We start from the raw sequence: 14,118 nt of genomic DNA on the forward strand, positions 1-14,118 counted from the left end.
TTCTCCATCTTCTGATCTCACCACATCTTTACATTCTTAAAGATTTTTGAGATTACCTTCCCCCCTCCCCCCCCCCCCGCAAGAGTTTCTGTTTAGTGAGTTCTATCAGTTTGATCTCTATATTTTTAATAGCTGATTTATTTTGAAATAATTTTAGTATTTAAAGAAGAGTTATGTCTAAGAGAGTCCCCAAATATTTATCTACTCTTCACTCAGCTTGCCCCAACTTTCACATATCATATTATCTTGGTCCCTTTATCAAAACCAAGAAAGTAACATTGGAATAATACTCTTAACTGATCTGCAGATTTTGTTCCAATTTTACCAACTTTCCCATAAATGTTTTTTTTAATTTAAAAACATATTTTTATTGATTTCAGAGAGGAGGGGAGAAGGAGAGAAAGATAGAAACATCAATGATGAGAATCATTGATCTGCCTCCTGCATGCCCCTACTGGGAACCAAGCCCACAACCCAGGGAATGTGCCCTGACCGGGAATGAACCATGACCTCCTGATTCAGAGGTCGATGCTCAACCACTGAGCCACACCAGCCAGGCCAGCTGTACTTCTTTTCTATTCCAGGACCTAACTCAGAATCCCACATTGCCTTTAGATCTTATTGGCAATTACCATATTAAAAATTAAAAATAAGGAAATCCAAAAGTACTTATCCATTAATTCAGTAACATGAAATGTCAACATAATATCTTACTCTTATGAAAATAATTCCATTTTCTGAAACAAACCAAATAACTTACCAGAAGAGTGTCATTATTTCACACTTTGGCAAGTCTCTTTGACATCTGACTTAACAGAAAACTATTGGACTCTCCTACTTGATTCTGCATACTCCTATCTGTTATAATATCACATGTCCCATAACTCTGGAAAACTCCACTGTTTGCTCGTAAGAGGAAGAGAATGGAATAAGCAATCATATCTTAGAATTGTTATGAAAATAGTCTTGCTTTTGCAGAAAAGGCGGGGGGGTGGGGGGGGGTACCCTTCAGGGGTTCCCTGGAACACACTTTGAGAACTGTCATGATGGTAGCCTGGTGAGATGTAGGGACGCCACCCCAAAGGCCTTTGAACCTCAGCCTAAGAATTCATCTTAGTTGGACAAATGAACTTAAGCATATTTTCAAGCTATTGCTGCATAAGGAAGAAGTCAGCTCTGCCGCTCTGCTCTCCATCCTCAGGTGTGGAGTCTGTCAGAACAGGGGACCCTGCTGGACATCCTGGAAGGCGTGGGGGCCCCCGCGAGCCTGCTGGCCCAGGGTGGGGCTCTGGCGGCATCCGCTTCCCAGCAGTCCTCATCCTTCAAAGTCTGGGATCTCACTTACACTCAGAAGCCGCGAACCCCTGCCCCATTTCTGGACCGCACTGGCCTCACTGCCGTGTCACACAATGGAAGCTACGTTTACTTCCCCAAAATCGGGGACAAAAGCAAAGTCACCATTTGGGATTTGGCTGAAGGTGTGTATAAGCACGGTCAGTGTGTGAGGGTAAGCACTGGAGTCCTGTCTTAGTCTCTTTGGGCCGCTATAACAGAATTGCTATCAATTGGGATAGTGGAAACGGAAACTTGCAGAGCCAACGGAAGCTTATGGATGATGAAAACTGTGGAATAAGCATTTCTATGATCCATTCCTTTTTTTCTTTTTTTAATTGATTTCAGAGGGGGAGAGAGATAGAAACATCAATGATGAGAGAGAATCATGGATTGGCTGCCTCCTACGCACCCCACATGGGGTTTCCAGCCCAAAACCCAGGCATGTACCTTGACTGGGAATCAAACCATGACCTCCTGGATCATAGGCTGATGCTCAACCACTGAACCACACCCACCAGGCTATGATCCATTCTTAAATTTTTTTTTTTTTTTTTTTTTGTTAATCCTCTACCTAGGATATTTTTCCATTGATTTTTAGAGAATGGAAGCGGGGTTGGAGGGAGAGATACAAGAGAGAAACATAGATGTGAGAGAGACCTATCGATTGGTTGCTGTTACGCCCAGACTTTGTGATCCCCAAGGACCACCAGGGAGCCGAGTCCGATGCAATAAACAAAAGAGCCTCTTCCATGCTAGCACGCCAACAGCATGGCGGAAGAGAGAGCGAACTTCGCCAAGCCCTGGGGTTTTACTCCGGTGGTGATGTCACTGCTTCGGCTGACCCTGATTGGTTGGGTGAGGGCTAGGGTTCAGTTACAAAACGGAGGATAGCTCCGCCCTGCCCCACAGTGGAGTCAGGAGTTTTATCCTCGCCCCGCCCTGCCCTCTCAGTTGCCTCTAGCACATAACCTACCAGGGCTGGGAATCGAACCTACAATCCAGGTAAGAGTCCTTGACTGGAATGGAACCCAGAACCCTTCAGTCTGCAAGCCGATGCTCTACCCACTGAGCCACATGGGCTAAGGTTATGATCCATTCTTGATGCAGGCTTAAACAACAGACATTTATTCCTCCCCGTTCTGGAGTCTGGGAGTCCAAAACCCAGTGTTGGCAGACCCAGGATTCCGTGAGGGTTCTCCTCCTGGTTTGCAGACGGCCATCGTCTCACTGGACCTTCACGTGATAGAGAGCAAAGAGAGAGCACGTTCTCACGTCTCCTCTTAAAGGGGCCCTCATCCTACTGTGACCTAATCCCCTAATCACCTCCCAAGGACCCACCCTCAGGACCTACTCTCCTCCCAATGACCCCACCTCCGAATACCATTCGGGTTGGGATTTCAACCTAAGAATTTGGGAGGGTCACAGACATTCAGTCCATATCACCCCCTATTACAGTAAAATTGTAAGTGGCTGGTAGGAATTTGGTTTTTTAAATTTCTGGCACAGGGCCATTGATAACCGGTTGTCAGTCTCTGTTTTAGTCCAGATTCCAGGGAAAGCAGGGCATGTGATGGGGAGATTTGTCCAAGTGGTGTGTATAAAGGGGAGCTCCCAGGAGAAGCCCGGGAGGTGGTGAGGAAGCAGGCAGGGCCGGGGGGAGGGGCTGAATAAGAACAGGGGGTTCAGTCTGGTCCCACGGGGAGCTCGAGAGCATAAATTGCACCTCAGAGTTTTCCCATTCAAAGCAGGGGGGCCAGCATTTTGAACCCCATATTAGGCGGTCATTGGCCTGATGCCACCCTTGGGGGTGGGGTGGGCATAGCCCCCAGGCATTTCCAGATGAAGGTTCCCTTCTTAGGGGCAGTGGGAACCTCGGGTCTGGGTGAACTGGCCAGTAAAAGGAGTCTGGGTGTTTTACCAACAGTATCTGCTCCCACTGTGTGAATAGAAATATAACTTCCTGTTTATGACAAAACAATGTAAGAAAAGAAATTAATTCTAAAGTTCCTGCATTCACTGATTTGACAGATGTTGTGTGGTGCCAGGCATTGGAGGGTGAGTCAGACAGATTCTCGAGTGCTTGCCTGCTAGTTTCGGGGCAAAACCAGAGGAAAAAGGAACGGACTGTGCTGGGGGATTAGATAGCAGTCCGCCCTCGGGCCAATTCCAGACAGACCCACTGGTTTATATATTGCCTGTGGCTGTTTGGGGGACACAATGGTTGCCACAGAAAGCATACAGTCTGCAATGCCCAAGTATTTATTCTTTAGCCTTTACAGAAGTTTGTAAAGGAAACATTTGGGATGAGGTCAAAGAGGTCATGTGAGAGGAGTGGGAAGTCACTGGTGGTATGCACAACAGTGAGACGGTGAAATTTTATTTTCTTTTTGATTAATCCTCACCCAAGGATGTTTTTCCATTGATTTTTAGAGAACAGGAAGGGAGAGAGAAAAAGAAACAGAGAAACATCAAGGTGAAACACATAGATTGGTTGCCTCCTGCCCACACTCTGACTAGGGCCAGGAATTAAACCTGCAACCCAGGTACATGCCCTTGACTGGGAATTGAACCTATGACTCTTCAGTCCACAGGCTCTAACCACTTAGCAACACCAGCCAGGGCGATATGATGTAATTTTCTTTTCTTTTTAAAAAATTTTTTTCAAATATATTTTTATTGATTTCAGGAAGGAAGGGAAAGGGAGAAAGAGATAAAAACAGAGATGAGAGAGAATCGTTGATCGGCTGCCTCTTGCTGCCCTCTAGGTTGGGGATCGAGCCCACAACCTGGGCATGTGCCCTGACCAGGAATCGAACGTGACCTCCTGGTTCATAGGTTGGTGCTCAACCACTACATGGGCTGGGCATAACTTTCATTTTTAAATCCTTGGATGGTTTTGTGGCAGGAGTGGAAGCAGAGAAACTTGCAGAAGCCACGTTGAAGCGTCATGTCTAATGAAAGCATTAAAAAATTGGGGGGAGGGAAAAACATGGAATGAGCATTCCTGATGTGGTCTCCTCCCCGTGGCAGGTGCAGAGCAAGACGCCCTGGACACCTCCAACGAGGTCAGGTGCCTGGAGGTGGCCGAGCAGGCCAAGCTGCTGTTCACGGGCCTGGTTTCCGGCACCGTCCTCGTGTTCCCGCTGGACTCCCGGCAGGACGTGATGTGCATCCCGCCTCCGGAGGCCCGGAAAGCTGTCAGCTGCATGGCCCTGAGCAAGGGCGAGGAGCGCCTGGCCATCGCCTACGACAGCATCGTCCTGGTGCTGGACATTAACCCCGGGGACCCCTGTCCGGTCATCGACGGGCCAACCTACACCTTCTACACCCAGCTGCCCGCCACCATAGCCAGCGTGGCTGTGCTGGCCGACTGCCGCGTGCTGTACGGCATGACCAACGGCGACCTCTTCCTCTACGCCTGTGCGCGCTCCCAAGTGTTCCCCCTGGAGGCCCACGGGAGCCGGGTCACCTGCGTGGAGGTCAGCCACCAGGAGCAGCTGGCGGTGAGCGGGTCCGAGGAAGCCCTGCTGTGTCTCTGGGACCTGGACGTGTGCAAGTGGAAGTTCGAGATGAGCTGCACGGTACGCGGCCACGCCGGGTCCTGGTGTTAGAAAGCGAGTGACCGGGGTCCTTTGTTAAGGGCACACACCATGGGTATCGACCAAGGTCGGGACTAGGGTAAGAAAAGTGAGGCACTTGCCTTGGGAGGAGAGTGTATTGTTTATTTAAAAAAAAAAAAAAATATATATATATATTATTGATTTTTCACAGAGAGGAAGGGAGAGGGAGAGAGAGTGAGAAACATCGATGAGAGAGAAACACCAATCAGCTGCCTCCTGCACACCTCCCACTGGGGATGTGCCCGCAACCAAGGCACATGCCCCTAACCGGAATCAAGCCTGGGACCCTTGAGTCCGCAGGCCGATGCTCTATCCACTGAGCCAAACCGGTCAGGGCGAGAGTAGCATTTATTAAGTGTGCACACCACTGGTTAAGGTCAAATAAGTCCTGTGGAGTAGCATTCTAGGCAGAAGGAACAGTAGCTGCAAAAGCTCTGAAAAGGGAAACCAGTGACTCCTTTATATACAAAGTACTGCCTATCTCAAGGAGCTATTATAATTTTTTATTAATATTATGAAGAACTATATTATATATTTACTAGAAGCCCGATGCATGAAATGCATGCAATAGTGGACACCTCCTTCCCCCTGCCAGCACCAGTTTCCCTCTGGCACCCGGGACCGGGCTTACCTCTGGCCACCTGTAGGCACCAGGGACCCAGCCTTCCCTCACAGCCCTGGCTTCTTCCAGAAGGACATCCAGAAGGACGTCCTATCTAATTAGCATATTATGCTTTTATTATTGTAGATATATTCATATTATATACATATTTTATAAAAATGTACATATTAAAATATTCTCTAATTTATCCCTCACAATGATCTTGTACCATTGGGGTTATTATTTCAGTTCTTCAGTTGGGTAACAAAGGCTGTACCTTAGGTTGCAAGATGTAAAAATTGTTAAATACAGGGAGATGACCTTGTATTAAGTGAGCAGAGTATAAATAGTTTTATCTTAAAAAACTTTGTCCCTCCTGATTTATTTTTATGAAGCCACTATGAGGCTGGGATGTAAGTAATATTTTGTCTTGTTGAGACGGGAAATGTCACTTTTGCAGTTACGGGTAAACACACTAGCTTTCTGGGTTTTTTTTTTTGTTTTTTGTTTTTGTTTTTGTTTTTTAAAAACAACAACAACAATTTATTTTTGGAATGATTTTTTTTTTCATTTTTAAAAATATGTATTTTATTGATTTTTTACAGAGAGGAAAGGAGAGAGATAGTTAGAAACATCCATGAGAGAGAATCATCCATCAGCTGCCTCTTGCACACCCCTTACTGGGGATGTGCCCGCAACCAAGGTACATGCCCTTGACCAGAATTGAACCCAGGATCTTTCAGTCCACAGGCCGATGCTCTATCCACTGAGCCAAACCGGTCCCGGCAATTTCTGGAATGATTTTAGAATGACAGAAAAGTTTACAGATAGTACAAAGGTTCCCATTTACTCAACCTTCTCCTAGATTCCCCTGATGTTAGTGCCTTATGTAAAAAGAATGTGTTTGTCAAAATTAAGAAATTAACATGTTAATCATATTTTACTAACTAAACTATCAACTTTATTGGGACTGTACGTTTTTGACAAATTCCCCTTTTTTCATTCCAGGATCCAGTCCAAGAGCCCATATTGCATTTACACAGAGCTTTTAATTAAAGTCAATTATAGCTAACACTTGTCTAACTGAGGCCATTTAAGAATCAAATCCTAGAATTCCTGCTCTCTAATGCAAAGTATCTCTAAGACGCACAATCTAGTGCCAGTGAAGGCATACTTTGATCCTGGAAATATCAATACCACCTGTTTCGCCAGGTTTTCACTGGATCCATCCTCCATGGGTGCTTACAGCCTTGCTTCTTACACACATGCCTTGGGGCTGGTGTCCTGTGTATCTTCCAGTCTGAAATCAAGATCACATTGTCTTTTTCAACAGAACTCTTACTGCCCAGGAGTCCAATGTGCTTGCTTCTCCAAGGATGACAAGTATGTGTACGCGGGCCTGAGGGATCGCTCCATAATTGTCTGGAGTGTGCTGGACGGTGAGTCATTTTACTTTGAGAACAGGACTGAGCTTAGATCTGGGGAAGAAAGCCCTGTTCTGGGCCGTGGGCATTAGAGGCCCTGTTCTGGCCTCCTCTAGCTGGTTCTCTCCCAGGTCTCTATAGACCAAGGTGACTGGCCTACCTGGAGCTACAGCTCCTTGTCTAGACCCATGCTCCAGTTACTTGGAACTCACCCTCCCCATCTGGCCTGGAGTCCTCTTTAGGGCCTACACAGGCCTCTTCCCCAGGTCCATCCTTCTGAGGGTGGGCCGTGAAACCAATGTGCATACCTCTAGGCTCAGGGGATAGCCATGAGGTGTGTGCAGGGAATCTGGATATGTGAGGCCCCTAGGAGTTTAGGATCGAGCTGGGAGTGGGAAGAGAAGGGAACTGAGCCACAAACAGCTGGAGGTTGACTCTCCCACACCACTGCCTTCCAGCATGGAACTGCAGAGACTGAGAATTCTCAACCTAAACCTGACCTTCCAAAGGTATATCCATCAATGTAGGAGGATAGTACATATTTCATTTAATATTTATTAGCTGCATCTGCAACATTTACATATTGTGTCTTATAGGATATGAGCGTTGATTCATTCTCTTGCACCAGGCCCTGTAAAAGTTAGGAGCAGCCTAACTATTGAAAACCCCATAACTCTTGGTTCAATATTACACTAGGGGAATATTAATAAGAGTCAACTCTTCTTTTGTTCTGGGTACTGTCACTGAGCCATTTAATTTTCTCAACAGTCACCCTCATTTTACAGAGTAAAAGCTGATACTCTGAGAGATGGGGTGACTTTTCCAAGGATACACAGTGAATTTGGAGCTGGTCTGCCTGCTCCCCATGCTCACCTTTTTCACCTTCATTCACTGTTTTCTATAGACAGTGGCTGAAGGGTAAGTTGACATTGCCATTTGACAAATGAAGAAGCTCAGAGAGGTTAAAAAACTATCCCAAGATCACAAACCAAGTAAGTGGCTGGATGAACATTAGGTAGAGTCAAATACATTATAATAGAATACATTGCAATCCAATACATGTAATCCAATACATTGTAATCTAATACATTGTAGTCTATTATAGTGTAGCAAAGATACCTGGAAAATGACACATGGCTCCAAAGCTGAGGTCTGTGAATTGTGGCCTTAAAAGCCCATCCTGGGCAGGTTCAGAATTTCTCTTCCTATTCTTCCTTCAATAAAATAATAATAATAATATTCACTGAGATCACTCTGGGATGAAACTGATACAGCACATAGTTTCAGCTATAATTCTCATATTTCAGATGAAGCAAGAGGGACTCCAAGACATTAGATGTCATGCTTGACCAAGTAAAGAGCATAGCAGATATTTGATTTTATGCAACCAACTCTTGAACATGTGAAATTGAATCTCTATGGCCCTGATTTTCTCATTTATGCTTCCCTGACCTCCACCCCTACCCCCACCCCCCACAGGCACCCTGCTGGCCAGCCAATTTGTCCATGCCATAGTGAACAGAATCATCCCAACCTCCAATGGCTTCATTGCCCCCACCAGACATGGCTATCTCATCCGTGAACGATTCCAGTGCCCTTCATCAAGAACCTCACAACAGGACCCTCTCAAGAACTTCAAGAAGGCAGTGTGGATGGTCAAATCAAGGCAGAGAGAAGAGTTGGCTGCTGCTGCAGGAGCACTGCAGGACTCAGGATTAGGGGGTGCACAGAGAAATGAATGCAAATCAAACAAACGCTCACAAGTCTGCCTGATAGTGTAGAACCACCTGTGGGGGCATGAGGCTCCAATCTAGCTAAAGTGAAGAAAATAATATATTGACGTATAGCTGGACACAAGGCCTCATATCATGTGATCCAGACCTTGCTTCTCAATACCTTTCCATTCCTGTATCCTTGTTGTGGGCTCTATTTGCAGACCCACCCTCCTTAGATTAGCAACATGGTAGCCAATTCAATAGAAAAGAGAGCTTCCCTTCCCCTACAGTTTGAACTAAAATCCTGGCCTTGATTCTATTGATCCCAGTTGGCGCATCTGTCCATTCTGGAACCAATCAATTGTCTAAGCGAATGCAGCACTGTGATAAACCATACTGACCCACTGACCCAACTGCCCATTTGGGCTGTGCATGGAATCAATACCATCCAGCTATGTGGACAGAATGGAAGAAACTGGGGTACTGATACCAGACAAAGTGGGGATGGATGGATGGATGGATGGATGTGAGACTGATCAACCTGAAGATGTGGATGGTCTGACCCTTATCACAGCCCATACTTCAGGAAGGTCATGAGTTTTTGCGTCCATTTTACAGGTAAGGTAACTGAGCCTCGCTGTGATTTGCTTAAATTAATAGCCCTAGGTGCATGAGCTCTAAGAACCAGGAGCCTTTCTGTACCATCCTTCTTGTCCCATCTGGCTCCAATTTTAGTCTCACAAGTACAACTACCTATTCCATAGGGGCCAGAGAAAAATCTTAATGATTATCATGCATCTGGGTGAGGAGCTGAAAGTGGAGACAATGGGAACATGGAGGACGCATGCTCAGTCTAGGGTGGGCATGGGCACCACTGTACCTCAGAATCTCCACGAGGAAAGCAGTCTGCTTTTGCCAGAGCTTTCTGTTGTCAGCCAAACCAGAAGTCTGGACTTTTAGGCAAAATATTCCAATTTTTAAAAAGTTGGTAATTGCTTCAAATTTACAGCTCCAGACACATTCAGCCTATGTTTCTCTAATTCATAAGCTGACTTCATGACCCAAGCTGGCGTTAAAACAATACACTCGTTAGAATTCTTCCATCTTTACTCTCTAACTCCCAAACTTTGAGGATAAAAATGCTTTTTAAAAAAAAAAAAAAATCTTTAGTCGGGACCGGTTTGGCTCAATGGATAGAGCGTCGGCTTGGGGACTGAAGGGTCCCGGGTTCGATTCCGGTCAAGGACATGTACCTTGGTCGCAGGCATATCCCCAGTAAGGGGTGTGCAAGAGGCAGCTGATCGATGACTCTCTCTCATCGATGTTTCTGACTCTCTATCTCTCTCCCATCCTCTCTGTACAAAATCAATAAAAATATTAAAAAAAGAAAAATCTTTAAAACCGGAGGCTCTTAGAAGCAGATGGAAAAAGCTGCCAATACCTCCCTGTGCGAGTTCAACAGTCCAACTGCTTCCATTCCACTCACGCAGCTCTGGCTTCTGTGTCTGCAGTTTTCGGAAAGACCCACGTGGTTCTGGGGCTTTTGTTGAAGAATAGGAGAGTCCAAATCTGTAAGGTGCTATTCCTTCTTCCTTCTGCGATAGGCAGAATTTCACAAAAAGTAAACTTAGAAAAACAGAAGCTTTTGAACTGGATGTGACTTTACTGACTATCGTGTTTAGTTGTTTCCAAGGAGGGCTCTGGCAGTTCTGCATATAGCATCAAATTCCATTTAAAAAATTTTAAACTGTAATTATGAAATGCATGCTCAGATGCATTTGGGCAGCAGGTTTTTAAGGTGTTGGAGATAACTACCTTAGGATTCTCCTGCCATCTCCGTTTAACTTAGATTGTGGGGGAGAGGGAGGGAGGGGAGGAGGCATCTTGAAAAATTAATTACTCTTTGCCACCAGCTCTCTGTCAGTCAGGAAACAAAGTGGATGTGTGACAAAGTAAGATTTCTGGCTTAACACGTATGTGTCCATCTCGACAGCTTCAGTGAGAATTGATTGCTCTGTGAGTAAATATTAAATTGAACATAGAAAAGGAATTTTTAGCCGAGACCGGTTTTGCTCAGTGGATAGAGCGTCGCCCTGCGGACTGAAGGGTCCCAGGTTCGATTCCGGTCAAGGGCATGTACCTTGGCTGTCGGCACATCCCCAGTAGTGGGTGTGCAAGAGGCAGCACATCGATGATTCTCTCATCGATGTTTCTAACTCTCTATCCCTCTCTCTTCCTCTCTGTAAAAAATCAATAAAATATATTTAAAAAAGCCGAAACCGGTTTGGCTCAGTGGTAGAGCGTCGGTCTGCGGACTGAAGGGTCCCAGGTTCGATTCTGGTCTGAGGCATGTACATTGGTTACAGGCACATCCCCGGTGGGTGGTGTGCAGGAGGCAGCTGATCGATGTTTCTCTCTCATCGATGTTTCTAGCTCTCTATCTCTCTCCCTTGCTCTCTGTAAAAAATCAATAAAATATATATATTAAAATATATATATATATATATATATATATATATATATATATATATATATAAAAGGAATTTTTAACCGAAACCGGTTTGGCTCAGTGGATAGAGCGTCAGCCTGGGGACTGAAGGGTCCCGGGTTCGATTCCGGTCAAGGGTATGTACCTTGGTTTCGGGCATATCCCCAGTAAAAGGGTGTGCAAGAGGCAGCTGGTTGATGACTCTCTCTCATCAATGTTTCTAACTCTCTATCTCTCTCCTTTCCTCTCTGTAAAATATCAATGAAATATATATATTAAAAAAAGATTTAATAAAAAGGAATTTTTACTAATAAAATGCTGTTACGAATTGTTGCTCATATTGGAGGCTCTGCAGTGCGTTTTCGCTTGAGAAAGAGTTTGGTTGCTGTGAATGTGTGACAAGCCCTGTACGTGGAGGAGTGACTTACCTAGGGTCTCCCAGCTGTGGCGGAGTCGGGAGGGGAGTGGGGTTATAAAAATCCTCACGTTGTTCTCTGATGCTAAGTAGGACCATGTAATGTATCAATCCAAACAGGGACACTTTTTGGGAGTAAAAAAGGGATGCTTTTACCAATTACTCCCCAACTACCAAATTAAACTGGATTGTCCCAAGACTATTGAAATCTACAACGCGTCTAGCTGTAGCAAAAGTTAATTTGTTAAATTCTAGTGACTTTTAAAACTTGAGCTATAAGTGACATGTGACATATTAATTTCAGGTGTATAACATATGATTCATTATATGTATATATTGCAAAGTGATCATCACAGTAAGTCTAGTTAACATCCATCACTGCAGTTATAATTACTTCTGTTTGTTTGTTTGTTTCTATTGTTGATATTTTGTCTTAATTGCTTTTGTTGTTTTGTTTTGTTTACTGAGGTATAATTTACCTATAACATCACATTAGTTTCAACATAACGATTTGATGTTACAAAATTGCCACCACAATAAGATTACCACACAAAGTTACAAAACTTCTTTTCCTGTGATGAGAAATTTTAAGATCTATCCTCTTAACAACTTTCAAAATATATGCTACAGTATTGTTAACTATAGTCATCAAGTTGGACATTACAGCCCCAGGAAGTATTTATTTTATAACTGGAAGTTTATGACCATATTTATGCATCTCACCCACCCCTTATCCCTCCACCTTTGGCAACTACCACTCTGTTCTCTATGAATGTAGTATTTTAAAATTTATTTTTTAAAATATATTTTATTGATTTTTTTACAGAGAGGAAAGGAGAGGGATAGAAGGTTAGAAACATTGATGAGAGCCGAAACCAGTTTGGCTCAGTGGAGTGTCGGTCTGCGGACTGAAAGGTCCCAGGTTCAATTTCAGTCAAGGGCATGTACATTGGCAGCTGGTCCATGTTTCTCTCTCATCGATGTTTCTAGCTCTCTATCCCTCTCCTTTCCTCTCTGTAAAAAAATCAATAATATATATATATATATATATATATATATATATATATATATATATATATAACATTGATGAGAGAGAAACATCCATCAGCTGCCTCCTGCACACCCCCTACTGGGGATGTGCCCACAACCAAGATACATGCCCTTGACCAGAATCGAACCTGGGACCCTTCAGTCTGCAGACTGCCGCTCTATCCACTGAGCCAAACCAGTTAGGGCTTAAAATTTATTTTAAATTTTACTTTATTTTCAAAGCCAAAAGACTATTTGCTTATCTCAACTTGAAAAATGTTCAAAGTTATAGCAGAGTTGCAATATTCAGAGAATGAACATACATTTACTCACCATTTTGAGATTCAACCATTGTTCTTCACTCTCAATTTCCTGCTAAATCCATTTCAAAGTGAGGAGAGTGAGTAAGGCACTCATCGGAGGCACAACATTTAAAGCGGCACCAAAAAACTCAGCAATCAAGATAAATAATATTTTATTACCATGTTTTAAAAAAATTAATATGAATTTTAAAACGCATGATGAATAAAATATCAGCATTTTAATTTTATTTTTAACATGTTTTTATTGATTTCAGAGAAAGAAAGGGAAAGGGAAAGAGAGATAGAAATATCAATGATGAGAGAATCATTGATTGGCTGCCTCCTGCATGCTCCCTACTGGGGATTGAACCTGCAACCTAGGCATGTGACCTCCTTGCTCATGGGTTGATGCTCAACCACTAAGCAACACTGGCCAGGCACTATCAGCATTTTATATAAAAATGGAATTTGACCCCACACTTGCACAAACTTGCCTAGCCCTAGTGACATCAAGACACATTACCTGTAAATACTTCAGGACAAACCTCTTAGGAATAAGGTCATTCTCCTACATAACCACACACACACACACACACACACACACACACACATACCCCTATGAAAACTAATAATCATTATTTAACATCTTTGAATAGGCATCCCTAATTTTCCTAATTAGCCCTAAAACATATGTTTTAGCTGTTCCTTTCCAACTGGGACCCAATAAAGAGTAGTGCATGCAGTGTATTTAGTTGTTTTGTCTCTTTAGTCTCTTATATTCTAGAGCTGGAGTCAGCAAACCACAGCCCGTGAGCCTGTCAACTATTTTTGTGAATAAAGTTTTATTGGAACATGGCCATGTGTATCATTTACTTATTGCCTGAAGCAACTTCCATGCTACAGTGACATAAAATGTATGACCCCAAAGCCAAAGATATTCGCCATCTGGCCCTTTACAGGAAAGTGTGCCAAACCTGATCTTAGACTTGATTAGACTCAGGGTAAATACTTTTAAAAATAGACTTTTTTTTTTAGAGTAGTTTTAGGTTCATAGTAAAATTGGGATTATAAGGTACAGAGAGATTTCCCATATGCCCCTGCCCCCACACATGCATAATTCCCCCCATGATCAGTATCCCCCACCACAGTGATAAAATTGATAAACATACAATGACACATCATTATCACA

The 14,118-nt window shown here is 43.8% G+C and overlaps 1 protein-coding gene across 1 annotated transcript in view; it reads left to right on the plus strand.

Annotated features, from left to right (window-relative positions):
* NWD1 (NACHT and WD repeat domain containing 1) overlaps window positions 1-10,073 on the plus strand; it is a 52,355-nt gene extending 42,282 nt beyond the window's left edge. Inside the window, exons 15-18 of the mRNA XM_084886075.1 lie at window positions 1,202-1,478; window positions 4,366-4,916; window positions 6,890-6,995; window positions 8,460-10,073. Coding sequence (XP_084742201.1) covers window positions 1,202-1,478; window positions 4,366-4,916; window positions 6,890-6,995; window positions 8,460-8,761 — 1,236 coding nt within the window. The 3' untranslated portion in view covers window positions 8,762-10,073. The remainder of the gene's footprint in view (window positions 1-1,201; window positions 1,479-4,365; window positions 4,917-6,889; window positions 6,996-8,459) is intronic.
* The last annotated feature ends 4,045 nt before the right edge of the window (window positions 10,074-14,118 follow it).

Source organism: Pipistrellus hanaki (genome assembly GCF_964339955.1).
Source record: "Pipistrellus hanaki genome assembly, chromosome: 5".
Taxonomy (NCBI): Eukaryota; Metazoa; Chordata; class Mammalia; order Chiroptera; family Vespertilionidae; genus Pipistrellus; species Pipistrellus hanaki.